The following is a 27,669-nucleotide window of genomic DNA, read 5'->3' on the forward strand; positions in this document are numbered from 1 at the left end:
TGTAGAGTTGGTGCTCCAAGAAGACCACTCAGCATATGCCTGTCATTCGGGAATATTTTGTCTTCTACTTTTCCAGGCCCTTCACTCAGCAAGCTGCTCCCACCAACGTTCCTGACTTCACTCTTCCCTTCTATTGGTCAGGGCCTGGCCACCCTCTATTTCACAGGAAATGGACGCTAGATTTTTCTTCTGACTTGCAGTTCTGATGTCACATGTTGGGGTTAAGAATCTGACTGATTAAATTTGAAGAGAGGGCCCTTAAAAGATCTTAGCTTGGTGAGATGAAAGGATGGACCATGTAGAGACTGCCATATCCAGGGATCCACCCCATAATCAGCATCCAAACCCTGACACCATTGCATACACTAGCAAGATTTTATTGAAAGGACCCAGACGTAGCTGTCTCTTGTGAGACTATGCCGGGGCCTAGCAAACACAGAAGTGGATGCTCACAGTCAGCTAATGGATGGATCACAGGGCTCCCAATGGCGGAGCTAGAGAAAGTAGCCAAGGAGCTAAAGGGATCTGCAACCCTATAGGTGGAACAACATTATGAACTAACCAGTACCCCGGAGCTCTTGACTCTAGCTGCATATGTATCAAAAGATGGCCTAGTCGGCCATCACTGGAAAGAGAGGCCCATTGGACTTGCAAACTTTATATGCCCCAGTACAGGGGATCGCCAGGGCCAAAAAAGGGGAGTGGGTGGGTAGGGGAGTGGGGGTGGGTGGGTAGGGGGGACTTTTGGTATAGCATTGGAAATGTAAATGAGCTAAATACCTAATAAAAAATAGAAGAAAAAAAAAAGATCTTAGCTTGGATCTCTTCTTAAAAATAACGAGACCCTTCCATGGAAGGAGTTACAGAGACAAAGTGGGGAGCAGAGACTGAAGGAATGACCATCCAGAGACTGCCCCACTTGGGGGTCCAATCCCATAAACAACCACCAAACCCAAACACTATTGTGAAAGCCAACAAGAGCTTGCTGACAGGAGCCTGATATAGCTGTCTCCTGAGAGGCTCTGCCAGTGCCGGGCAAATACAGCATTGGATGTGCACAGTCATCCATTGGACTAAGCACAGGGTCCCTAATGAAAGAGCTAGAGAAAGTACTCAAGGAGCTGAAGTGGTTTGTAGCCCCATAGAAGGAACAACAATATGTACCCCCAGAATATGAACAACCAGTACCCCCAGAGCTTCCAGGGACTAAACCACCAACCAAAGAGGACACAAGATGGGACTCATGGCTCCAACTGCATATGTAGCAGAGGATGGACTAGTCCGTCATCAATGGGAGGACAGGCCCTTGGTCCTGTGAAGGCTCTATGCCGCAGTGTAGGGGAATGCCAGGGCCAGGAAGTGGGAGTGGGTGGGTTGGTGAGCAGGGGGACAGGGGAGGAGGAGTGGGTTTCAGAGGGGAAACCAGGAAAGGGGACAACATTTGAAATGAAAATAAAGAAGTTATCTAATAAAAATTATAAATAAAATAAAATAAAATGATAACATATAAAAAAAATGAGACCCAAACTAAGACTGATAGTGCCTTGTGGAATAAGAAGGCATGCATTGACAGTATGCCTGTCCATTCTCGGGTCTGTGGCACCAGCCCGAGTATGGAAAGGCTGCATACCCCCACATCTCTATCGCTATTGGCAGTTTCTAAAACAAGCAAAACCAACTAAGCCCTAAAGATGAAGTAAAGCCTGAAAACATGACCACGATCAAGTGGGTTTTACCAAGTTCTCCGTCCTGAGCAAGGGATACATTGAGCATCTCTGATTGTCCCTGGACCAGGACAGCCTCTGACCTCATGAACAATGTGACCATTCAGTCGTGGAAAGGCCAAAAACATGAAGGACAGCAAGGGGAGCCTGCCTAACTGAAGAGCCACGAGCAGGGTGTGCAGAGTCAAGCATCAGGCTGCCCACTACGACCATCCAAGGACAACTCCCTCAAAGTTCAGTCCTGGCCCCAACCTGGAATTGATTTACCTGGATAGGTACATGTGAATACTTACTAAATAACATGAATTATCTAAAGGGGAAAATGAAGCTCAAATGTAAGTTTCTAGAACAAGAAACTGCTAAGGAACAGGAGTTTCATATTCCCTAAGGAGAAAGCTGGAGACCCAGAGGTCAGGGGTCACCTCACCCCCCAGGTCTTCAGTATCTCATTGTTCTTATCAGGCATGGGAAGGTCAGAGTTAAGTGTAACAAGCACCAGGTAGCACGCACAGTGGGGCTTGAAACCATCGTACACGGGGGAAAGGCTGGTAGGAGCAGAATATGTTTAAGAAAATTGGGGTGATGGGCTAGGATTTAGCTCATTTGGTAAATGCTTGGCTTACAAACCTAAGTTAAATCTCTACAGCCGTGTAAAAAGGCTGGGTGTGGCAGCTGTGTTTGCAATCCCTGTGCTGGGGAGCTGGGGACAGGAGGGTCCCTGCTTCTCACTGGCTAGCCAGTCTGGCCTAATTGTCTTAGTTAGGGTTCTACTGCTGTGAACAGACACCATGACCAAGGCAAGTTTTATAAAGGACAACATTTAATTGGGGCCGGCTTACAGGCTCAGAGGTTCAGTCCATCATCATCAAGGTGGGAGCATGGCAGCATCTAGGCAGGCATGATGCTGGCACAGCTGAGAGTTCTTCATCTTCATGAAGGCTGCCAGTGGAAGACTGACTTCCAGGTAACTCTGGTAAGGGTCTTAAGCCCATGCCCACAGGGACAAACCTACTCCAACAAGGCTACACCTACTCCAACAGGCCCACACCTTTTAATAGTGATACTCCCTGGGCCGAGCATATATAAACCATCACAATGACCAAAAAAAAGATAGACATTCTTCCTCATGACGATGCCCAAGATTGTCCTCTGATCTCCATGCCTATGGGCATACATGTACATGTGCACATGCATAAGTACATGCAGTATCCTTGCTTACACAAACATGTATACATCCACATAATAAAATATAAAAATTAATGTTGTTCAATAAATTCATCTAATCATGGTGATGTAGACCTCTGAAGGTTTGTATTACAATGGAAGAGAAGGAAGGCTCTGTGTGTGGAAGAACAGAAAAAAACATTGAGGAGGGAAAAAAATATCAACATATTTCTTGACCAGGTGTATTTCCAAGCCTGCCTTACACAGTTCTTCTCAGAGATGAATAAGGAAGGCTAGGGGAAAACCAGACTCACAAAATCCAGAGACAAAAAAATAAGTGTTTTGAAAATTAAGACAAGTTCTTTACTCTCTTGATGGCACTATTGTCTAATTTCTGATGCTATGTCCACACAAAAAAAGATTAGTGCCTTTGTCACTATCAAACAAACAAACAAAACCATGGTTATACAATGTCTGTTAAAGCCAAGAAAGTGCCTACACCTAAAAGTGTCACGATGACCTGTCTGTGGTGGCTCTCTACTTTTGTGCATTCTTCACAGTATGAACATCTCTTTAGGTGGCCTTTTATTTCCCCGTGGAGGACTGGCCCCCTACGGAGGAGACTTCTGTAAGACAGGGAGCCACTAGCAGTGGCACCGGGAGGTGGCTGCCCACTTACCAGAGATTCGTTGGCGCACTGGAACACATAACAGATGTACTGGCTCAGCCCCGGCTCCGGAGACTCCCGACAGATAAAGCCAAAGTGATCAACATGCTTTATTCCCTGGATGAAGGGAAAAGACACACAAGCAGTGTTTACGGGAATGTGTTCTGCAAAGATCGATGTGATTTCTACACTTTCCTAAGTCCACAAATTTCTCCCTCCTGGCAATGAGACAGAGACACAGTGCCATAGCAGGCTCACAGGATACCCACTAATGCAACAGATAAAGGGAGATATCCACTCAGACCCTTGGCTTTCTGTGCTACTGTGATCCACTTCTTATAGTGAAAACATGCTGTCTGCCTGTAATGAGTTTTCAATTTATTGTCCTAGAACAACAATCAATGACTCACCATAAAACCCTTCCTATTCTGTGTAGAGCTGAGAATCTCAGGAAAAGTACAAGTGACAATTCTCAAACTAAATATACAATTCCATAAAGTTCGTATGGAACTTGCTGTAACATTTGTCGATTTATAGATACTCAAGGGAACACATAAAGATTGATTGGTATTCGTGTTCGCTCGTCTGTTCATTATTGCAGGTGCCAATTATCCACACTCACAAACCCCTGTGCGTCATCTAAGATAAAGGATCTCGGCTAGATTAATTAAAAGTTCAGCCTTGGAATGAGATGGCTCAGCGGTGAATTCACTTGCTGTAGAAGCTTAGAAACCTGGGTCCACTCCCTGGAATCCACAGAAAGGTGGAAGCAGAGAACCAACTCCACGAAGTCAGCCTCTGACCTCTGCACATGCGCTGCAGCATACACCCGTGTGCATATGCACTAAAACACACATGTGCACGCACTAATAATACATAAATAGGTTTTCAAAATAAACTTTTAAAAATGTGAAAATTGAGTCTGAATACCTACAGAGACCAGTAAGTAACCAGCGCCTTGCTTCAATAGCAGGCACGGTGACTTGAAAAGCCAAGCTACAGAAAATACTAAGTGTCTGACATCACCCAAATTCAAAGAAAAAGAAAAAAGTCCTTGCGGACAGATTTGCATGTAAATTTTTGGATCAGCTAATGACGTAGGTTTGAGATACTGTGCTGAGCTGCTAAAAACTGTCTCTAAGTCGGTTGTTGGAGCCGACTGCAGGAAATAATCAAACTCAGGGCTGAAATCAACCAAGTAGAAACAAAAAGAACTATACAAAGAATCAACCAAACCAGGAGCTGGTTCTTTGAGAAAATCTTTCTTTTCTTTTCTTTTCTTTCTTTCTTTCTTTCTTTCTTTCTTTCTTTCTTTCTTTCTTTCTTCCTTCCTTCCTTCCTTCCTTCCTTCTTTTCCTTCCTTCCTTGCTTCCTTCTTTCCTTTGTTCCTTCTTTATTTTTTTTATTTTTTTATTTTTTTTATCAAATATAGTCTAACAGGAGTCAAACCAAAAAAAGGAAACTTCATTTGAAAAAATGTCTCCATCAAATTGTCTAATATGCAAAAGATCATTGAGTATTTTTCTTGACTGATGATTTACTATTGCCAGTGCCATCCCTGAACAGCTGGAATAAGAAGTCAGTCTGCACAGGATAGTAATTCTATTCCTTCATGACCTCTTCTTCAGTGCCTGCCTCCAAGTTCATGTTTGATTTCCTGTCCTAACTACCACTCATAATGTACTGTAAGATATAAGATGAAATAAACTCTTTCCTCTCCAAAATAACAAAAAAAACAACAACCAAAAAAAAAAAAAAAACACTCCTGGTTGTTGTTGTAGTCGTGTTTGTTTGTTTTCATTACAAAATAACATAATGGCATCCACTTTGAAAAAGGTGCGAGAGCTGAGACGCCTCTGTGGTGGTTCCAAGAGTGTTCTACCAACAGTGACCACTGCTCTTTCTTGTTATAAGATATATAACACCACTATATGTATACTCCACCTATCCAGCGGACATGGCAAAAAAAGAAATCAACTCCAGTTTTTACAAAATGGGTGGAGGAAGCAGAGAGAGGTAAGACCATAAGTCAGGTAAAATGAGCTCCACCTGGCACAACTCTGGTGAAAGAGCTTCATTCCTGGCTTAGTGCTAAGTGGGGACCTCACAGGGACTCATTAGCTCAGTGAGTCTCCTCCAGATGTTGACAATGCTTCCAGGAAAAAAAATGCACTGCCTGACTCCCATAATGACCAGGAAAACAGTCACACTACTGCCCTTTCAAAGAAAGAAACATTTGTAACTAGGAGGTACTCAAAAGCAGGCCAGTTACTGAACACGACTACCTTGTATCCATCCATTTCCTGCAAGGAAGCCAGAAAACTGGGTGCAGAGAACAGGCTGCCCAGCCACTGCTGTGACAGGCTGCCTGCCCACCAGCTTCCTTCTTGCTGCTGACTGTTTCCTGAACCAGAGTACCATAACTCAGAGCTTGTCTTCAATAAATGGAAAAAGGAGATCATATTCAAACTTCCACATCCACATTTGTCTTTGTGTGTGCTTATGTCTGTTTGGATGATCAGTGCACACTGATAAATATATATATATATATATTTGCTGGGCAACTTAGGAAAAGTAGAGGCAGGAGGGAATAACTTCAAGGATGCCCCTTGGCATGAGTTAAACATGGGTGATTATCACTTTCACTGCGGCACTTGGCACAAGGAGAGCTATAGAGACCGGCTCACTCACATTGGCCATGTGTACTGAGCATTTAATGTCCCACCAAATAAGACATGTTCACACCATGAGTCACCAGCCCCTGGGAAGGCTTGTGATCTTGTGGGGACCTTCCCATAAACAGACAACTACAAGAAGACTCAGTAAGTATTTTTGGGGAAGTAAAATCATATACCCACAAAATTTCTGTGTTTCTTAAATAAGAACTTCAAAGTTTGCAATATAGCCTCCCTACATTCAAATGCTATTGTTTTCTAAATTGCTAGAGTAGAAAATGTTTAGGACAACAAAATTTTTGATTACAGGAACAATATCAAAACAAAGTATTAGAAATGAAGGTATGTTAGCTAAAGCAAGCAACTAATAAAACATAAAAAAATCCATATCCTCAAATGAAAGTCATAATGCCACACCAAAAGTAATGTTGACTCCAAAATTCAAATAAACATGATATATGCCATGTATAATTCTTCCATGAAAAATATACATGAAGAAAAGGGTGACCCTTTGTCTTTAACAGATGAGCTATCTCTCCAGCTCAGATTTTTCAACATCAAACACAGAGACCCTGTAAAAGACACATTTTTGAGCACACTTTAAGTCATAGAACAAAAACAAAAGCTAATTAGTTCTTCATCCCACAGAGGTGTCTTTGAATAGGTAACCTTCCCACATCTTGACTTAAGTACGCCATCTTTGCTGACATGTTAACAATATATTTAGCTAGCTCAAACTTTGGGGTAGATGTTGAAAAACATTACTATAGTCTATGAGTAATATTACACGTATTTGTTTCTATCAGTTATCATTTTTGAAGTAGCAAGTACATATTTTTCTGGTGTAAGAAATAAAAGAATGAAAGTTCCAAAAGATCCTTTTCAAAATCTACCATTTATGGTAACACACACTGAAAAGTCTACTTCCCCTTTTATCACCTGCTGTGGGATAAAGAACAAATATACCTTGGTGATGCCCACAAGACCCACAGCCCAAGAATCTGAGGAACGCTCTCACTATGAGGTATTTTCAGAAGAATTCACCACCACAAACCCCGCCCCCTCGCCCCAGCAGAAGAGACTGTATGAAACATCACTAAGTCAGAGAGGTGAGGGAAAAGCGAATGGCAGATACTGAGGTCTGCCTGTTGCCATAGAGACAAAAACATGAGTACGCTTTTTAATGGAAAGGACCAATTTTTTTAAGTGGTTTTCCTTAAATTGGGCCTCACTGATGGAGCAACTGGTCCATCATGTGTAAGAAAAGTCCTAGGTTCATGCCTCAGAGAAAAAAAGGGAGGGGTAATGAAGGGAAAGAAAAATACTTAACGTAAAAACAATGACACGTAATCTATGTACGCCCAGCTGTTGTGGCTAATTCTGGAACATGACAATTGGTTTCTTCAGACACTGTGCTGGGACCTGATACGTACCTGAGAACAAGAGGAGATATCTTTGAAATTCTTCTCCAGCACGACTGATTTAGTGTCGGGACTGATGAGGTTAATCTCAAAGCGGCCGACCTTTAAAGGTAAAGGAAGGCACTCCAGTTACTTCAGATCAGAGGAGGACCTCAATCGGCCTTGGCAATTAAACATGCAGCAACAGCCATTCAAATGGTGTAGCCCAGGCAAACCAATTTCACCGCGTGTTCAACCCAAACTCAGCTGTCTCAAAGCATTTCTTTCCTTTGTCGGAAAATTAAGGGACCTTACAGTCTACAATTCAAGCCAAAGACTAGAAATCCTGGTTTTTTGGTTTTTTGGTTTTTGCAGTTAAGAAATTACTTTTCAAAAATGTGCAACCTGGGTCTGGAGAGTTGGCTCAGCAGTTAAAAGCACATATTTCTTTTGCAGAAGACTATCGTTCAATTCCCTGGGCCACTTGGTAGTTCACAACTGTCTATAACTCCAGTTCCTGGGGATCTGATGGCCTCTTCTAACCTCAGCAGGAGCCAGGCAGAAACATGGTACACGTACATGTTGATATATGCATGCAAAATACACACACATAAAATAAATAAATCCCCCCAAAAAACCCTTTTTAAATATGCAACCTCAAGTCAAGTCATGAGTCTTAAAGCCATCAGTTATTAACCTGCATCATAAGACATTCTCCAAAATAGTCAATAAAATGATATATGCAGAACTGGGCTTTGTTAAAATTTGGGGAAATAGATAGATATTCTAAAAGGCTAACAAAAAGAAGTATGACTGGTTGAGAACAACTCTGGCAGCCCAAAGAAGACAGAACACTGACTTCACACATACTACAGAAAAGCCAGAGCCACTCTGACCACAAGCCTAGATGGGGACTTTACAAGACCACAACAAAAAATGGTCCAAACCAATAATAGCACAGACTAACTCCAGACCTGCCCCAAGACAATAACATATAGTCAATCCTGTAAGTGAAATGACATTCCCCATGACCCTGTACATTTTTAAACTGTTTTTAAAATAAAAACTTATCTTGTAGAGGGACTAAAAATGTGTCCCAGAAGCTAAGAGCTATGCATGGGGTGTGAGTTCAGGTCCCAGCACCCACTTAACAAGGTGATCTAAGTCTCTGCAACTCTTCTCTCTAGAAGAACTCACTAGGCTCTGTCCAATGCCGAATCCTGCTTCCCAGGATCCACACCTTAAAACCCTTGCTAAGACTCTAGTTTTACTAAAGAATGCATTTAGGAGTCAAGTGATGGACACTTAGTATCCATCGCATGATTCGTCTCATAAGTTAAGAGAAGTCTTTCATTCTCTCTGCCTCTCTGGGGTCCACGATGCATCTGTGTTCTTTCTCGGACTCTTCTGCCTTGTGAGGAGAAAAACTAAGGTAGAAAAGTTCTTGCTGTGGCTACGGAGGTGAGGAGAAAGAGAAGAGAGATGGGGCAGGACTCCAGGGAGAATAGCTAAGTCTCAAAGGCAAGCAAGAGGACAATGCCCAGAGCCCAGTTTTTAAAAAAAGAAAGAAGGAAGGAAGGAAGGAAGGAAGGAGGGAGAGAGGGAGGGAAGGAGGGAGGGAGGAAGAGGGAGGGAGAGAGAGGGGGGGGAGAGAGAAGCGCAAAGCAAAGCATGACATAGTCAAGTGTTTGCAAGGCCTGTGCTAAGAAATAAGAGACGGGTAAGTAACTGGGACTCTGCTAGCTAAATCAGCCTTCCAGAGTTCCAGACCAATAAGGGACCCTGCCTCAAAACAAAATAAGGTGTATGGTACCTAAGGAATGGTACCCAAAGGTTGTCTTCTGGCCTCCAAATACACCCAGGCACATGTGGATTGCACACACACACACACACACACACACGAATGCACACACACACACACACACACACATGCACACATGCACTGATCCGGAAGGAACGCTAGCTGCCCAGCATCTTAAGAAGCTGCAGGACAAAAGCTCCCTGCCAGCCTACCTGGAAGAGCATGGTCCGATTCTTCTCCGAGTCTGAGGGCTGCACGTGACTGGGCGCGCTCGCGTGCCTCCTTCTTGGCTGTGTTTTCTGGTTGTTCTCATGAACCTTCTTTTGCATGACGCCTGTGACGCTGCTGCACCGAGATCGGAACTCTTGCTGCTCGTCAAAGCCACAGTCTTCCAAAATCCTCTCTGGGAAGCAAACCCGAGAGCTGGCTAGTGCGGGTTGGCTGGCCAAGGCAGGAAGGCTAGCCAGAGAGGGCAGGGCACGGGGGCTGTTGACTGTACCATCTGCCTTCTCGGGCAGGCTGTCATCTGGAGACACAGGAGACTCGACCTCAAGGACACCCATCTCGTCGCCAGGGTCACCACCTCTCTCGCCTTGCAGCTTCAGTCGCTGCTGCTCATGCAGGCTGAACTTGTCCTTGCAGTCATCAATGAGGCTGGAGGGCGCCTTCTTATGGGTCACGATCACCCGCCCACAGTAAAGCACTTCGAATTTCTGAGAGTTGTAGAAGGCATCCTCGTTATCTTTGCTGGGTTTGGAGTCCTCCTTCATGGCAGCCTTGGATAACTGCCTGATGCTACTGATCACATCTGGAACCTGGGAAGACAATTGAAGGCCTCATTTTAGTGGCGAGTCCTAAGATCATTTCTGGTCACCTGAACTGCAGGGAGCGCACAGAATAGATTTTTTTTTCAAGTAGTGCAGCGCCTACAGGAGACAGGGTTGGCAAAGTGACACTACTCTGAAATAATGTGCTTCATGGGAAAATTGAAATTTAAAAAGATTATTCTATTTTCCTATTTTAACTATACTAGTATCAGACAAGCAAGTTGACTCGTACCTGAAACCCCTTGATGGCAGACTGAGGCAGGAGAGATTGTATGAGTATGAGGCTACCCTGGGCTATAGAGTGAGACACTATCTCAAAAATAACAAACATACTACTTTGTCCAAAACAGAATATGATTATTTAGGCCACGGCATCTTCAATAAATGATACCTTTTACTCATAGGCAAAAGTTGGGATGGTGCCTCTGCTGGAAGAAACTAGCGTTCCAACGGTGAGATTAAAACCAGATGCCCTCAGCAGGAATAGCAAACTAAACAACAGGCTTTACTGAAGAAGCGAGAGCAGAGGACTAAACTCGAGGAGTGACTGCAATTCTCCAACACCTTATGTCGGAATATTAAAGGACACAGGATTTTATGAAATTGTTAAACAGCTTTTTAGATGGACCCAAATGTCCACCACCTGGGTGCGCATGCATGCCCAGACACAACCAGTATACCTCCAGATATTTTCAATTCTGTAGGACTGATTGTGAAAGATAGAATTTATGTTTTCAAAGGATGGAGCTGCCTGTCTTTATTTTTCTCCAGCTTCTGAGGCACCTAGAATAAGTCCTGGATCATAGCAGATCTCAAGTACAAGTATTAGTCCCCGCAAAATTCCTTCTATTATTTTAGGAAAAAGGAACAACCATATTATTCTCAGGGTTGCCCCATATTTTGACATCTATGTCTTGTCCTTAAATCTTCTAGAGACCGTGTCAAGACCAGGGTTCCTTCTCGTTCACACAGTTTCTTAGGACTCAATGCCAGAAGAGTCACTGTTTTAAAACAATGTGCATGTCAGCAGGCAAACATGAAGACTCTCTGTGGAGGGTAAACTCCCCATCCTATCTTTGCAGTGACTTTCCATGATGTTCTGTCACATCAAGTGTCACATCAGGTGTGTGTGCTAACATGTAACTCAGGGTCTTAGCCCCGTCTTCTACTTGCCTTAGGACAAGGCTTACTCCACCAGAAGAGCCCACAGTGTTGGAGAGTGCTCAGCTGACACTCGACCCTACTGTATAAAGTACACTTATTTCAATAGGTAGAATACAATCTTAAAATAGAATGATCTATTCCTCCTCATCAACTCTGTAAACTCAGTAAACACTCATCTATTTATCAACCCAAGGATCCCTAAACCTCAGTGATCTATAGTATATATACTGTACACAATATACTACATACTACATACCATATACTATATACATGTGTGTATATATACATATATAACATATATATGTATAGCCTACAGCTTATGTTTCTGATATTGATATATATCAGAATATATATGTATGTATGTATTATTCACTGAGAAATTCATATATGTGTGTATATATATATATATATATATATATATATATATACACATACACACACACACACACACACACATTGCCTGTGTGACTGATGCCCCACAAAGGCCATAACGGGGCTTCAGATCCCTTGAACTGGAGTTAGGGATGATCGTAAGCCACCAAGTAGGTGTTAAGGATCAAACCTGGGTCCTCTGCCAGAACAGCAAGCTCTTAACTTCTGAGCCATCTCTCCAGCCTTTGTAGGAACTTTTTCTCATTACTACCATTTAACTAATTTGGGTATAGCCTCAAAGTTAGATTCTCCAAGTGAGACTCATACAGCCAGCTCATCACTGCTTTTGGCCAAGCCCTCAAGACTAATTTTTAACTGCCGTATGGAGAATGGCGAGCTCTGCAGTGACAGCCCAGCCAGTGACTGAAGTACGGCTGCTGGGGCTCTTCTCTCGGACCACAGAAAAGGTCCAACAGCTCAGTGAGATTCAGTAAGGAGCTCCATTTACATAAGCAGAGCCCGCCGTCCTGAATTCTAAACTGAGTGCGTAATTTATCCTTCCAGTAATTTAACATGTTTACCCCATAAAAAAATGATTCCAATTGCCTTTCATATCTTCTCCCAGACTGTGATTCACCACAGCTTCAGTGACCTGGACCACAGACGCTAACCACAAAACCAAGCTAAGGGTGGTCCAGCTCTGTGTGGGCTTTTCCTTGTGTGAAAGACACAGAAAAGGAAATTGAGCATCCTACAGTCCCTGCTTGCACAACCATCCCACATGAGAAAGGACACACTGTTCATTATCATTACAGTGAGGCCAGGAAGGTATCCACAGTAGAGAAATGAATTACTGGAGAAACACACACACACACACACACACACACACACACACGTACACGCACATACGAGCAAACCAAATGTTCTTTCTCTGCATTTGCTTATGGGATCTATCAGAAACATTGGCTCTCTCCAGAATTGGCACACATCTGGTTCAGTAAATTAATAGCATTCTCCTGTAGCACAGTACTAAATAGTATGTATTTATCTGTGCAGTTATGAATACTGCTGAATAAACCTGAGTCCCCTGTGCATGCCTGTGTTGCATCTTTCTAACATCTCTTTCCTGTACTGTGGCACATGAATTTTATGTGAGAAAAATCTAGTATGTGTCATACCAGAATTCTTCTCTGTGACCAATAGGAAAAGCTTAGGCTCAGAATTTGAATGAACACTGTCAAGTGTGTGTGTGTGTGTGTGTGTGTGTGTGTGTGTGTGTGTGTGTGCTGCTTATATTCAGAAGGCACGGCCCCTTCAAAATCGGAGAACCACAGCTTCTGCCTCTGCTCACTGCTCACTTATAGTAGGAAGTACCCATGTGTTTCCAGAACACCCCCAAATGCTGCAGAGCACCCCACCACATACAGTCTACCCGTGCGTTCCAGTTACTTGTGTTGTGGCAACAAATATCTCCACTGCTCAGACACTGCCTGCCTGCAGCCCACGCAGCCTTATTCAGACTTAGAGTTAATTCAAGGCACCGTTTTTTATTCTGGGCAACATTTCCTCTCTAGCAGAAACAAAACCAGAAAAGACGCCAGGCAGCTAGACACTAGGGTGTTTATATGCCTTGGCTGGCTGTGTGACATTTCCTCGGCTACCACTGGGGAGTGGTGTTTCACCTCTGCAAATGACAGTTGTCTCAAGGATGAAAAGGTGATAGAGGATGAGAAAAGCTCGCTCGGCCAAGATCTGTGACTCTGTTTCTACGTTGGTGTCAACATAGTAGAAGAAAAGAAAAACTTTTAGCATTTTAGCATTAAGCCAGAAAAGGCCTCCATTGTTGGGATGACTCATTCCTAGCAGTGCATAATCATCTGACAGACAACGCATGGAACGGAGCTTTCTCAAGTGCCTGGTGCCATTTGGAAAATGCTCAGTGCCACCCCTAGCTGGTATTTTGCTGTCACACCTCCAGGGACTCAGTAAAACAACAGATTCAAGTACCAAGACCCAGGCATTAATGCAATCCACAGTCTAGATCCCTCCAGCTCCCCACAAATACTACTCAGCCCTTTGCTGCCATGTTGCTATTTATCATCAACTAAACATGATTATTTCACATATTCAAAGATATTAGTACTTTCAAATTACAATTTGCCCAAATCAAGAAAACACCAGTTCTACCACTACCACACATCTGTCTAAACTTTAGACACTAAAGGTTTCAAAAAAAAAAAAAAAAAAAAAAACCCAAGATAAAACCCTGGCATTCAAAAATCCCCAAGGAAAGATACCTTTGCTGACATCGGCATCTTCACAGACAGCATGAAGTACGCTACACTGAGAGCCTCCCTGCTCCCCCTCTGTCTCTCTCTTTCTGAACAGACCAGCTACAGTTTCAGTGCCGTTGTTTAAAAGTCCACATTACCACTGTGTGGCCAATGAGACTTCCCAACCGTAACTGCTTCAAACGTTAAGTATTTCCTGAGTCTGCAATCAGGAAATACACAGATTGCTCGGGACGAAGGCGCCAAAACTTTGGCTTTTTTTTTTTTTTTAAGAGAAAAAAGTAACGCTTTCCTTTTGATGACTACTCCCTCTCTTTTGCTCTTTCATCGTGTCTAGCACTTATGAATTTTATTAAATACATTAATGATTTATGGATACAGATGAGAAAAGATTCATCTATAGTATGAGATTATTTTCCTAACAGGACTCAGATAGACATCAGTAAATATTTTTAAATGAATGCAAATGAGAACTTAGGAATATACTAAATAACACTTTTGAAAGATCAATTAGGTCCATTGTTTACAGTTGATGCAAGCCAAGTGGATTGGTTCATTATCAATCTTTTACTAATAGCTGGAAGTGGGCACCACAGTATTAAAATGAAGGGAAAATACTACAAAACATGTTAAATACACTGAAAGAGTTGTCTATAACTGGGAATAACAGTTTAAAGAAGCCTTGCTCATCCACATGAAAATAACGTGGAGTCTGTCATATAAATAACATATGCCTTAGAGCAGTAGTTCTCAACCTGTGGGTTGCAACCCCTTTGAGGATCACATACCAGATCTCCTGCATATCAGATATTTACATTACAATTCATAACAGTAGATGAAGTAGTAACAAAATAGATTTATAGTCGGGTCCCAGTAACAGGAGGAACTGTGTTTAAAGGCCACGGCATCAGGAAGGTTGAGGACACTGCCTCAGAGGAGGGTAGCTCTTTGTAATCCTGCTCTGCTTAAGAGGCAAGACCACAAGGGTGGGAGAGATGGCTGAGTGTAAGGAATACCTCTGCTGCCCCAGAGGACTGAAGTTCAGTTCCCAGCATGTACGCAGCATGTCACATGGCCTCCTGCAACTCCAGCTCCAGGAGGCCCTGGTGCCCTGATGCCCTTTCTAACCTCTGCAGGCACTACCACTAATGCATGCAAACTCCACATGAACACGCTTTAAATGAAAGAGGAGAAGGGGGAGGGGGAGGGGAGGGGAAGAGGGAGAAGGGAGGGGAAGGGGAACAAAGGGGAAGGGGAAGAAGGGGAAGGGGAAGAAGGGGAAGGGGAAGGGGAAGGGGAAGAAGAAGAAGAAGAAGAAGAAGAAGAAGAAGAAGAAGAAGAAGAAGAAGAAGAAGAAGATTTGTAGATGATATCTCCCCATGCAGCCAGGCTGATCTTAAATTCTGAAGCTCCTACAATCCATTACCCTCAGCCTCGATGTAGGTGGGACTACAGGGATATGCTGTCACGTATGACGTATGGCCTCACTTTTAAATTTTTCCCACAATACCTCTAGATTCTTTGAATTTGCCTTAAAACCCTAAGGTATTATTTCAAAGGAAATGTTCTACGGTAAGATAAAGTTTAACTCTGGGTGGGTGCAGAGTCAAAAGAGACTAGAGTAATATGATGTTAAAATCAAAGAATCGCAAAGCTCTCGGTGCCTTTGAGAAGTCTCTGGCCTACCCCATCTTGTTACAAAACAAACTTCTTACATCAAAAGTTAAAGCAATAAAGAAGATAAAGAGATTAAACGAGAGGATCCGGGGCCAAAGAAAGCAGAGTCGCTCTGTGACTTGAACCAGACTCCTAGGAGCAGCTTTAGTTTTGATCTCCGGGCTGTAAGCCAAAATGGTTTCCTCTTAGCCTGGGCTTTAGAGTTCTTAGCAATCCTCAGCTACTTCGCTCCAACCCCTCGTGAAAGCACAGCTTTTCTCTTGCCTCTATTCTCCTGATATGATACCATGGAGCAGATCTGTGTAACCGTCATACCAAGGTCTTCCCCCGAGTCTGTCTTACTGTTCGTAGCACTGAACACTTACCTGTTTGTGAGTGTTTGTGTGTGTCTGTGCATGTGCGCGTGTACACGTGTATGTGAGTGACCACAGTGGCCAGGAAGGGGCATCAGAGCCCTTAGTGCTGTAGATACAGGTGATTGTGAGCAGCCTGATGGACACACTGGGGAAACAAGCTCTGGTCATCTGCAAGAGCCCTTAACTGCCGAGCCAGCTCTCCAGACCCCAGACAGATCTTCTTAGCCTAAGACCACTTTGAACTGCAGAAGCATATACCATACTCAAGGGGCACTCAAGGAAATCTTGGGGAATCTGATGATTTGATTAGAGTAGAATCCCCTTAGAAGCGGGGGTGCTCAATGACGGAGGGATGATAATAGAGCAGAGATGGGTGATAAGAAGTTAGAAGGAAAAAGTCATCAGATTCCCTGTCACAAATAAACCATTGTTTGAAAACAGATGAAATCCATTGCATGGAATGGTTTAAAAAAAAAAAAAAAAAAGCACAGAGCATGAACTTTGTCCTCAGTGACAGCCCCACGACAATACTGACTTCTGCCTCCAGAAGGGTCTCCATCTGTCTTCAGTTTTCCATCTGGAAAGCGTACATCACAGTACTTCTCTCACACGTAAGCTCAAAGGAAAATGTGAATGACGTGTGCAAATGTGGCGGAATGAGGTGGGACGGTAAACTAGCCAATAATGTTTTTAATTAAAGCTAAAATATCATTCTGCTCTGTGCTATATAAGAACCTGAAAGAGGCCATGTCAATATAAACATTCTGGCCTTCGGGGAACAGGGGGAACTGAGAGACACGAGGAGGAGAAGAAATTCTATGCGCAAGATGAGTAAAATACTGAGGGTGTTAGAGAGTGAAAATGTCCAAGAAGAAATTGGAATAAGACTCTTCACCGTTCTCGAAAAAGGATGCTCTGTAAGACACAGCGTAAATGTCAAGCCAGTGAGGACCTGGTCCCGCAGATATCTGGGGAGGCTTGTTCCCAACAGAGAGACCACCAAGTTCAAGGCTCTGAGCCACAGACTTGCCTGGGCTGTCCAGGGAACTGCAGGAAGCCCTTGTGGCTGGGATGGATGAATGAGCAAGGATTATGAACTGAGGAAATTGTGGGGACATGGAGACTGACATCACGCGAGCCTTGAAAGGACTTCAGCTTTTATTCTTATTGTTGAATGGTTGAATGGAGTCATGACAAGATTTATGTTTTCAAAGGACCCCTTGGTTAATGCAGAGAAGACTGGTAGCTCTGGCAACCCAGGGTAAGCACACCCAGGAGCAACCAACAGGGAGGTGTCGAGCAGCAGGGGGCAGCTGCACATTGTTTTAAAGATACAGTGTGGGTTTGGGGGTGTCCTCAGGCGGGGAGCAGGATGCAGAGATGTCAGGATAACTTCGTGCTTGAGAGTAACTAGGGATACAACAGGCTGGGAGGTGCAGCTGAAGAAATCCAGAGCTTGGGTTGGGTTATAAATTTCTCGTCTCACAGTATCAGCTGGCAGCTGAATCTATATCCCTCAGAAGAGAGAGGATGGCTGGCATAGAAAACATGACACTGTTATCCTACAGATGGCCTTTAAAGCTGTAAGATTAGATGGTTTTCATCAAGAGACTTTGTACAGGGGCTGGAGAGATGGCTCAGTGGGTAGGGGGCTTGCTGTGTAAGAATGAGAGCTTAAATTTAGAACCCCAGAAGCCAAGTCATCCAGGGGAGTACACATACGTCATCCTAAGACCCCATGAGATGGGAAGTGGAGATAAGCTGCCCCAATACTCCAAGGCCAGCTAGCCTGACATACTCTGCAGTGAACAAGAGAACTGATGCCCACGGCTGTCCCCTGACCTCTACTCTGTGACACAGTTTAAAAGGAAAAAGGTGTTGCACACGTATCAGAGAGAAACAGACAGAAAATTCCCCAGCCCAGCCCCCTCCCATGACTCCAAGTGCATACCAATCCAAGTGAGGAAGACTGAAGACATGTGAACAAAGGGAACTGCATCAAGAACCAGGAATAGAAGCATCAGAGAAGACCCTGAGGCCAGAAAAAGCGGAATAACCAATATGCTTGGGGTCATTGGTGGTTTTCATCTCTCTCACACACACACACACACACACACACACACACACACACACACACACATACACACATTGTGTAGGCAGCAGGCAAAAGCCATACTAGGGTAGACAAATTCAGGAACAAAGCCTGAAGCAACAGGGACAGACTGGCTCTGAGGACTTGGCTCAGCTGTTGCTTGCTGCTCTTCCAGAGGACACAACTTCCATTCCCAGCACTTGTATCGCAGCTCACAACCATCTGTAACTCCAGTTCCAAGGGACCTGAAGCTCGCCATGCATCGGGCACACACTTGGTGCAGAGACAAACATGCTGGCCAAACACTAATAATATACACACACACACACACACACACACACACACACAAAACAATAAAATAAACCTAAGGAAAACGTTACAAATAAAAGTATTCAAATGATGGCTTCTGATGAAGAAAGCCGCAGGAACAATGTCTGTACGTGGGCAAAAGGGAAGAGACAACACAACGGAGGTGGGAATAGTTCAGCGAGTGAGGCAGGGGCTGCAAAGTGCTGCTGTGGGCAGGCATGGCGCTGTGGGCAGGCATGGCGCTGTGGGCAGGCGTGGCGCTGTGGGCAGGCATGGCGCTGTGGGTAGCAGACTTCCTCCTTCCACTCCCGCAAGCTCCTCTGTAAATCACAAGGCAGCTCATGAGCAGAGCTGAGGACAGGGAGGAAGATTCAGCACGGCACTGAAGGTGAGACATTGAATTTAATTCAAAGTGATTACAGGCCAACTTGCAAGGCAAACTTGTCTTGATATCTTAAGGTCACTCTTTCTGAGATGTCACGGAAGCAATTACAAGTTAATGGAAGGTTTTACTAGAGAGCTTAAATATCTTGGGTAAGATCTGGTCATTGGCAAATAGAAAGCTGGAGTCGGCACCTACATGAAGGCATAGAAATAAACTACGCTCCCAGCATAGGCTGTGGCTGGGGACTAAAGTGGAAGTTTCTGGTTGTAATGCGATGCAGACTCACATGGTCTTTTGCTGAACAAGACTCACACTGCATTTTGCTGAGGCAGACTCACATGGTATTTGGAGGGCGGGAGATTGAAGTGTTTTAAAACCCTTCTTAAAAGTGGGATTTAAAAAACCCTAAGCCTACAGGGAGCTATTCTAAGACGTATTGTATTGGTTCCCTTTCTTGTTGCCATGACAAATTATCTACTTATACAACTTAAGGAAGAGTTTATTTTAGCTCATAGTTTGAAGGGATGTAGTCAATCAGGGAAGGAAGAAGCAGGAGGTAGCTAGCCCCATTGTACCTGAAGTCAGCAAGAAACAAGAAAAAACAAGCCGAATTTTCCTCTGCTTGCTTTCTCCTTTGTTCTGGAATTGCAGCCCCTGGGAAGGTACCACCCATATTCAGAGCAGGCCTTCGCTCCTCAGTTAAATCTCTTGGAGACACGCCCACAGACAGGCCCAGGGGTGTGTCTGCTAGGTAACTCCAAATCCAGTTGGGAGAACAGTGAAGATTAACATCACAAATGCATTTTGCAGTAAGTCTGTGTATACTTACACGGTAAGAGAGAACATTTTGCATCTTACTTGTGTCGCTTATGAAAAATAATTTTTTATTTCTTTTCTGATATAGATACAATTTTCAAAAGGCAAAGTCATTGACTCATGAGAGTGAAACTTCTTATGCACTCAGAAAAGTCCATCTGTTTTCTAACTGTAGCAACACAGCGTACAGGACTATGAAACACTGTGAATTACTATTATCTATCATGGCATTGTGAAATTCATGGTTCTGAATGCTGCAAGTCCCTGCAACCAATACAAAACACAGTGAACCAATCTATTAGTTGATTCTATTGATCAGAAAATGTACTTAATGCTTAGTGCCCGCATTTACTGTAATGACCACGAGGGGGAGTGTTTTCACCTGGACTACCGTAATACAACTGCAAAAGAATAATACTGAAAAAAATAGTTTGTAAAATGTCATTACCACTGCTCTTATTTTAGACCGTTTTAGATATAAAATCAACCACTTAGAAGCAAATCATTGTAAATTTGAATAATTAAACAAGTGTGCCAAACCAATTAGCAAGTTAATAAAAAGAAAGGTTACTTTGAATAAAAAAATTATCGTAAAGTCAGGATTTAATAGACTTGAACCTGTTAAATATGTTCACAGAGAGCATAATAAACATAGTAAGAAAATATGTCTTGGCATTTTATCAGGGTATATGAAAATATAGAGCCTTCTAAACAAAGCGACGGAGGGGACAGTTAATAAATTTCAACTCATAAAATGTCTGAACTCAAGAGGAGTGGAGGCTTTAGGCAAGCCGTGATTGTGCAACGGAATGGGGGCCAGGGGGCAAGTGCTGAGCCAGAGAGAATCTGGACACCCCAAGTTCGCTGAGATCAGTAGATAGAGTTGTAATGGTATCAGGAAACAAACACACCACACATTTCTCAGAAACCTATTTCTGTCCTGGCGTGCCACATTGCTTCAGACATTCATAACAGCACAACAGATCTTTCACATTGTAAAGCCCTCTTCTCCAGAGATTTCAGTTGCTTGCATACAATATCTTTAATCTATAAAGGTGCACGGGCTCCTCTTCTTCCAAGACGAAAAACAAAAAACAGAAACAAAAACAAACAAACAAACAAAAAAACGATCCTAACTCCATATCACTGAAAGATAACGTGAAAACACACAATTGCCTTGTCTCCAAAAATAGGCGGGCAGGGAGGGCAGCCACGAGCAGCCAGATGACTCTCTGACCCACGAGGGCACATTCCGTGGGTCAGAGAAGACTGCTGCGTTCTCCACGGTCCCAATTAAGACTGGAGCTCGGTATGACCCTGTCCTTGACCCTTACAGTAGAACTTCACTCCTCTGAAAAACAGGGGTCGAGGTGAAGTGTGACTGATACTGTTATCGCCAGTATGTTAAAAATGAATAGTGCGATGGCTTCCAGCGAGGTTGCCTTTGGGGCTGTCAGTACACGTTCAGATCTGGGAGCACAGTCAACATCAATCACCCAGGGAAGCTCTAACCAGAAAACATAGAGTCGGCTCTCATAGCAGCAGAGTGGAGGGGTTCCTCAGTGTTCATTAGAAAGCACAAAGCCACCTCCTCTTCCCACTCCACTGAAGAGAATCTAACCATTAGGAGGCTCAAAGGACATGATTCCTCCTGTCACCTTTGGTGGTAGAAAACAACAAACCAGCTTGGTACCGTAAAGGGCTTTTCCAGAAATAACATGCTTATATGTGCTTTACAGATCTGGCATCAAATTAATAAATGCAATACACACTGTCGCAAGCAATAAGCCTCTACCTCTGTGATCTCTGAAACTGCTTTGAGAGACACCTGAAAGAGTGCACCTCCCAGCCACAAGAGGCCCCAGCCTACCTTGTGCTCTCTTGGCAGGTTGCTTCTCCCATTCAGCAGAACTCCTAATATGTTCTGTAGCAGTGTAATCAAAGACCTCAAGTAGATATTTCTACTTATGGAACTGTATAAATACCACACATTTGGCTATGGATTTCTAAGTCCTTCAGTTTCTCCTCAGAAATTTAAACTGACTTGTAACACTATCATATTTGTAAGAATATAGAAGCCTTGGGGAAATGGCTCAGTGAGTGGTGTTTGCAAGAGAGCCCAAGTTCAGGTCCCCAGAAGTCAGTCAAATGCCAGGGATGGAGGTGCCTGCCTGTAATTTCAGCAGTGGTGAGACTGAGACAGGCAGGTGCCAGGGGCTCATTAGCCAGCTAGGTTATCGTGACATCCACACACATTCAAGCATGCACACACACACACACACACACACAGAGAGAAAGGCGTGTGGTGAATGCTAGGTAGGCTATCCTAGCATCCACACCTGAACACACACACACAGTCACATACACACACACACACACATGGGGGGGGGGGGTAAAGAATACCTGAACATCTTCTTAATATCTCTGGTACTAGGTTTAATGAAGCTAGTGTTTTGGTGTTAGCATTGCAACCAACATGATTTAAGATAGAAGAAATGAATAAAATCTGTTCAATGGTCACTAATAATGAGTGTGCACGCTGTGATCCTGTGGGCAAAATTCAATTTCATCAGCCTTCTCAAAGAAGAGATGTTTATTGAAGATGAATATGCTCTGAGAGACTTCACACCCGAAACCAAACTCAAAGCAAGCGAGGGTTTCTATGTCTATGTGTGAACAACTCTGAAAAATATCCGTGAGGGATTTAGCTGTGGTAGACACGACTGTAACGTCTAAATAGCATCCACTACAATGTAGATCAAACTTGGTGCTGTCGATTCTTGTACCGTCTCCAATCCAAATCTACCCCCACAAAGGCGCACAAGAAGCCACTCTGGTGACAGGTTTGGACAGGTTTCATTCAGTCCCACCAGGTCTGCTTTAGATGTACCCTAACATTACCACAGTGGAAGATGACATGCAGTCATTTTTCACTGATGGCCCCCAGCCATTACGTTAGCTGGGTACCACAGGTGTCCATATGTTCTCCCAGGACAGAGTTAGTCTGCAGTAGCAGGAAATGAAACCAAGAAGAAAAGAGAAATTGAAGGGAAAAAGGAAGTGAAGTTTTTGTCAGGTCAAGTCCCTGAGTGGAGGATAATGACACCCTTGATGTCAGGGTAGCTGGTGAGCTCCTGGCCTCCTATAATCCTGGGCCTCTCCAGGATTCCTTTAAATGTTGGTTTCCACTCTTGCCTCAGAGTTGTAGCTAATAGTACTAGTTTGTGAGAATACACGTTGATAAATCCACTAAGAAACTATTACTGTTTCATAGAACCCGCAGAAATCAATCATCAGGATCGGTTTCATCAATCATGATTAAAACTGAAAGCAATAAATGATTACACTACACTAACCCAATGTTCCTCTCGGATAAAAGTCAGCTGAGGAGGACGGGGCTAGGCCGGGAGGGCGACTTAGGAGGTGAGAGTGTTTTCCCCTCCATCCTGGGAGGAGCAGAGAGCAGATACAGGACCCACATAACAAGGAGAGCGTCCTCGCAATCACCTAACCCCAGTTCCAAGTAGGGTCAGAAACAGGATTACATAAGCTTCTGCCTTGCAGTGGGGACTAGGCATGGTCCCTAGGTTCAGGGGCATGGGGGCATGGTCCCTAGGTTCAGGGGCATGGGGGCATGGTCCCTAGGTTCAGGGGCATGGGGGCATGGTCCCTAGGTTCAGGGGCATGGGGGCATGGTCCCTAGGTTCAGGGGCATGGGGGCATGGTCCCTAGGTTCAGGGGCATGGGGGCATGGTCCCTAGGTTCAAGGAGGGGCTATTCCTTAAGTGAAAAGGCAGAGAGTAATAAAGAGTGGACACCGAATGCCCTTCCCTCCATCTCCATGTGAAGCCCAGGCGCATGCACACACACACACACACACACACACACACACACACACACACCACCACCACCACCACCACCACCACCACCACAAATAAATTTTAAAATAAAATAATACTTTTTAAAAATAGTTAAAGGCTTAGGGCTGTTTGGTATTACTTATAGTCCTTAAACACTAAAGATCATGTTTCTTTTATTTTGCTTGGTTATCTTGGGGACTCTAATTATTTGATCTTAAATAGTGGCAACTATACTCTAGACTACAGGACATAAAGAAACAAATGAAAAAAGGGGGAAAAAAGAGGAGTATCAGTGCCTTACACACTCACACGCTCACACACACATGCATATGCATGCATGGATACACACATGCTCACACACATATGCACACATATACATGTGTATACATATGCACTGAAATACACACACATGCACCCATACCATGGACATTCTCTTAAGTCAAGCTTCTTAAGGAAATGGAGCACAATAGATCTACTTACACCTCATTGGCCAGATCAACAGGAACTTCTAGGCAAAAGAATAGCTAAGAATAATAGTCCTGGCTCTAGATGGCAATGTACCAAGTTAAAATTCTATCTCCAAAGAAGGGAGAAGAGGCGTCAGGAACAACTTGTGCTCTTGTCATAACTGCCAATGATGAACTGCCGTCAGTCAGCACTCCTCAACCAAAAAAGCTAGTGATGAATGGAAAGCAAAGATGAAACTACGTAATAACACTAAAAAGAAAGAAATCAGACCAAAGGTACAGAAATGTGTAAAGACAGATTTACCAGGCACTTCAAAAAAAAAAAATTCCAGATTAGGCTCATAGGATCCTATCCCTTCCTGATGAGCGGCTGGCTACTGATGTACTCTGGGGGAGGGAGAATCATTATCTTCAGATTGTACCCACTGGTGGACCCACCAGGTTTCAGGAAATAGTTCTAAAGCCATCACAATGCCCGCTGTCCTGGTTAAAGTCAGTGGGTCACAAAACAAAGCAAAAAGATACTGGGCTGTATTTTTAAATTCCAATGTTTTAGTTAGGGATTTACTGCTGGAAACAGACACCATGACCAAGGCAAGTCTTATAAAGGACAACATTTTATTGGGGCTGGCTTACAGGTTCACAGGTTCAGTCCATTATCGTCAAGGCAGGAACATGGCAGCATCCAGACAGGCTTGGTACAGGAGGAGCTGAGAGTTCTACATCTTCATCTGAAGGCTGCTAGCAGAATATTGACTTCCAGGCAGCTATAATGAGGGTCTTAAGCCCACGTCCACAGTGACACACCTACTCCAACAAGGCCACACCTACTCCAACAGGGCCACACCTTCTCATAGTGCCACTCCCTGGGCCGAGCATATACAAACCATCACATTCACCTTTCCACCACTACTACTGCAACCTTCATCATGCTGCAATGTTTTAAAACAGTTCCTCATGTTGTGGTGAGCCCAGCCATAATTTTTTTTCCTGATACTTCATAACCGTGCATTTGCTAGTGTTAATGAATCATGATGTAAATACCTGATCTGCCAGATGTCTGATATGCAACTCCTGTAAACAAAAGAGTCTGGACCCAAGGTTGAGAACTGTAATCTAGAAGAAGCCTGAACTGCCCAGATCAGTTTAGCCTGGGCACATGGATGTGAGAAGACCTAGCCCACTGTGAGTGGTACCATTCCCTGGACTACATAGAACAGGTAAAGCCTAAGTAAAAGGAAGCAGACAGCATCAGAGCATGTTTCCCTGTGTCCTTACCAGCTGTCACAGGCTGCTGAGACTTCCCGACATGGTGACCTATAATCTGGAACTGTAGACCAAGTAAATCTCTCCTCCTTTTTTGCGGGGGAGGGATCAGGATATTTTATCAAGTTAACCACCATGCTAACTAGAACAGACCTGATTGTGAAGAAGAGACCTGTAGGATGGGGGGAATTGCAGGGGTGGGAGATGGGAGCAGGGAGGGGTGAGAGTAACAGAAATGCATTGTAATCATGTGTGACATTATCAAAGAACAAATTTAGTTACTAAGATGAGCTTCCCTGAATTAAAGAAATAAACACAGCGGCAAACCTTGAAAGACAGTCCTGGGACTATTCCTCATTACTCAACACCAGCAGAACATCAGATGGCAACACCAGTGAGCTACACTCACAGCTGTCACTGAGAGCTTTCGTCTGATGCTCTTACAGTAACTTCTACATTGCTACAGGGACAGCAATAGAGTGATGGACACCAAATTAGAAATGTATGTCCACCTGCAATGTCTTCTTGGTATGTACTGGTCTGATGTGATCACAAAACAGTACGGTTAATAAATAAACCGAAGTAATACTTTGAATTTCATAATTGCTTTTTAGTGTAAGAAATGCAGGTTGAAATCACTCTTGCGGGCCAGGCACAGGAAGAAGCATCATGTTGGTAGCCATCATTTATCCTGTCATAAGAATTTACTGAGCAGTAGAGACTCCGCTGTCCTTACCTGTAGCTTTCCATTTCAATCATCTGAGGGATGCATTACAGGCATCTATCTTCACAAACAGTATGTACCCTGCGAATAGTACAGTTTCTCTCTGATTCCTACAGTGGGGGGAGGGGGCCGTCTCAGGCTTTCACTGTAGGTCTGTGGGGTTCTCCATCAACTAGTCATATGCTAAATAAATATCAAAAATTGTAGCATGGAAAAGAAAAAACCCCCACCAAAGTGAAACAGCTAAGTGTCAAACTAGGCCACCAATAGTCTAAGAAATATATCCTTTATCACGGTTGGAGCTGTGTAAGAGTAATATCGATGACTATCTGTTTGTTTTTATACATATTATTCTTTAAATCTATAGAAGGCTAACACAAAAAAAACTTCTTTCTGATTCTCTACCAACTTTATGCTTGTTCCTAGAAGAAGTTATCCCAGCAATTCCCTTGAATGGAGGTTTCAAAATGTCTCAGAAGGCCAGCAGGAAGCTAAGGTCCAACAAGAACATGAAGGCCCAGCTGAAACAACAGTCATGCAATGCAATTAACACTGTACTATACTGTAGGCACGATAGGCTTGTTCTCAAACAGCTGAACAGAACAGATCTCAATTTACCAGTACTACTTAAGTGTGATAACACTGATTGTGATGTACACAGTGATAACACTGATTGTATATGCTCGACCCAGAGAGTGGCACTATTAGAAGATGTGGCCTTGTTGTAGAGTAGGTGTGTCACTGTGGGTGTGGGCTTTAAGACTTTCATCCTAACTGCCTGGAAGCCAGTATTTTGGTAGCAGCCTTCAGATGAAGATGAAGAACTCTCAGCTCCTCCTATTCCATGCCTGCCTGGATACTGCCATGTTCCCAACTTGATGATAATGGACTGAACCTCTGAGCCTGTAAGCTAGCCCCAATTAAATGTTGTCCTTTATAAGACTTGCCTTGATCATATATCTGTTCACAGCAGTAAAACCCTAAGACAGGACACTGATGGATCAAACTGTCACAACACACAAAATCTTGAATAATAAAACTTTCTTTTTTTTTTCTTTTCTTTCTTCCTCCCCCCCCCAAAAATGCTAAAATTATATAACCACAGGTTATATAATGGAACTTGTGGTGTAGACTTGGTTGGCCCTACTGGTCTTAAGTGCTGAGATTAATGGAATGCTCCACAAGGCCCATCTAACAGTTTATCATTCTGATTTACATCACACACACACACACACACACACACACACACACACACAAACAGGGCACTGGTTGGCATAATAAAAGGACTAATAAGGTTTCTGGGCAACTCCATTGGTAAAATGAATGCATAAAAGTAGTGTCCAATAACATATTAAATGCATCCAAATTATTATTCTAGTTTCTAAGATCCACTTATTGAGTCTCTCTTTTAAAATAAAATAATCTTATGATTTTTGGGATTTGGGTGTTTCCTATCATAAATGTTCTAAAGCTATAAATTGTAATTTTTAGTATGCTTAAAGAGCAGGTAGGTCCTAATGCTATGGCTATAGACGGCATTTTGTAAGTGTAAAGTCCACTTTATATCTTTCTCGACCCTAGCTTTCTGATGTCTGTGTGTATTAATTTGTATAATAGACACTCAGGAACATA

At 43.4% G+C, this 27,669-nt stretch overlaps 1 protein-coding gene across 13 annotated transcripts in view; it reads right to left on the reverse strand.

The window, feature by feature from the left end:
• The window catches only part of Tbc1d4 (TBC1 domain family, member 4), a 166,922-nt gene that overhangs the window by 55,085 nt on the left and 84,168 nt on the right, over window positions 1–27,669 (reverse strand). For 11 of the 13 annotated variants that reach the window (XR_001781101.2, NM_001081278.2, XM_006518763.4 and 8 more), the window contains exons 2-4: window positions 9,644–10,246; window positions 7,664–7,753; window positions 3,568–3,672 (exon numbers count right to left, since the gene is read on the reverse strand). Coding sequence is in view for 12 of the 13 variants with exons in the window: in NM_001081278.2 (NP_001074747.2) it covers window positions 3,568–3,672; window positions 7,664–7,753; window positions 9,644–10,246 (798 nt within the window). In the remaining variant the exon portion in view is untranslated. Of the gene's footprint in view, window positions 1–3,567; window positions 3,673–7,663; window positions 7,754–9,643; window positions 10,247–14,091; window positions 14,203–27,669 lie in introns of those variants that run through there. The other 2 variants (XM_017315937.2, XM_030247707.1) reach the window with 2 other exon arrangements.

Source organism: Mus musculus, chromosome 14, assembly GCF_000001635.26.
Source record: "Mus musculus strain C57BL/6J chromosome 14, GRCm38.p6 C57BL/6J".
NCBI classification, from domain to species: Eukaryota; Metazoa; Chordata; class Mammalia; order Rodentia; family Muridae; genus Mus; species Mus musculus.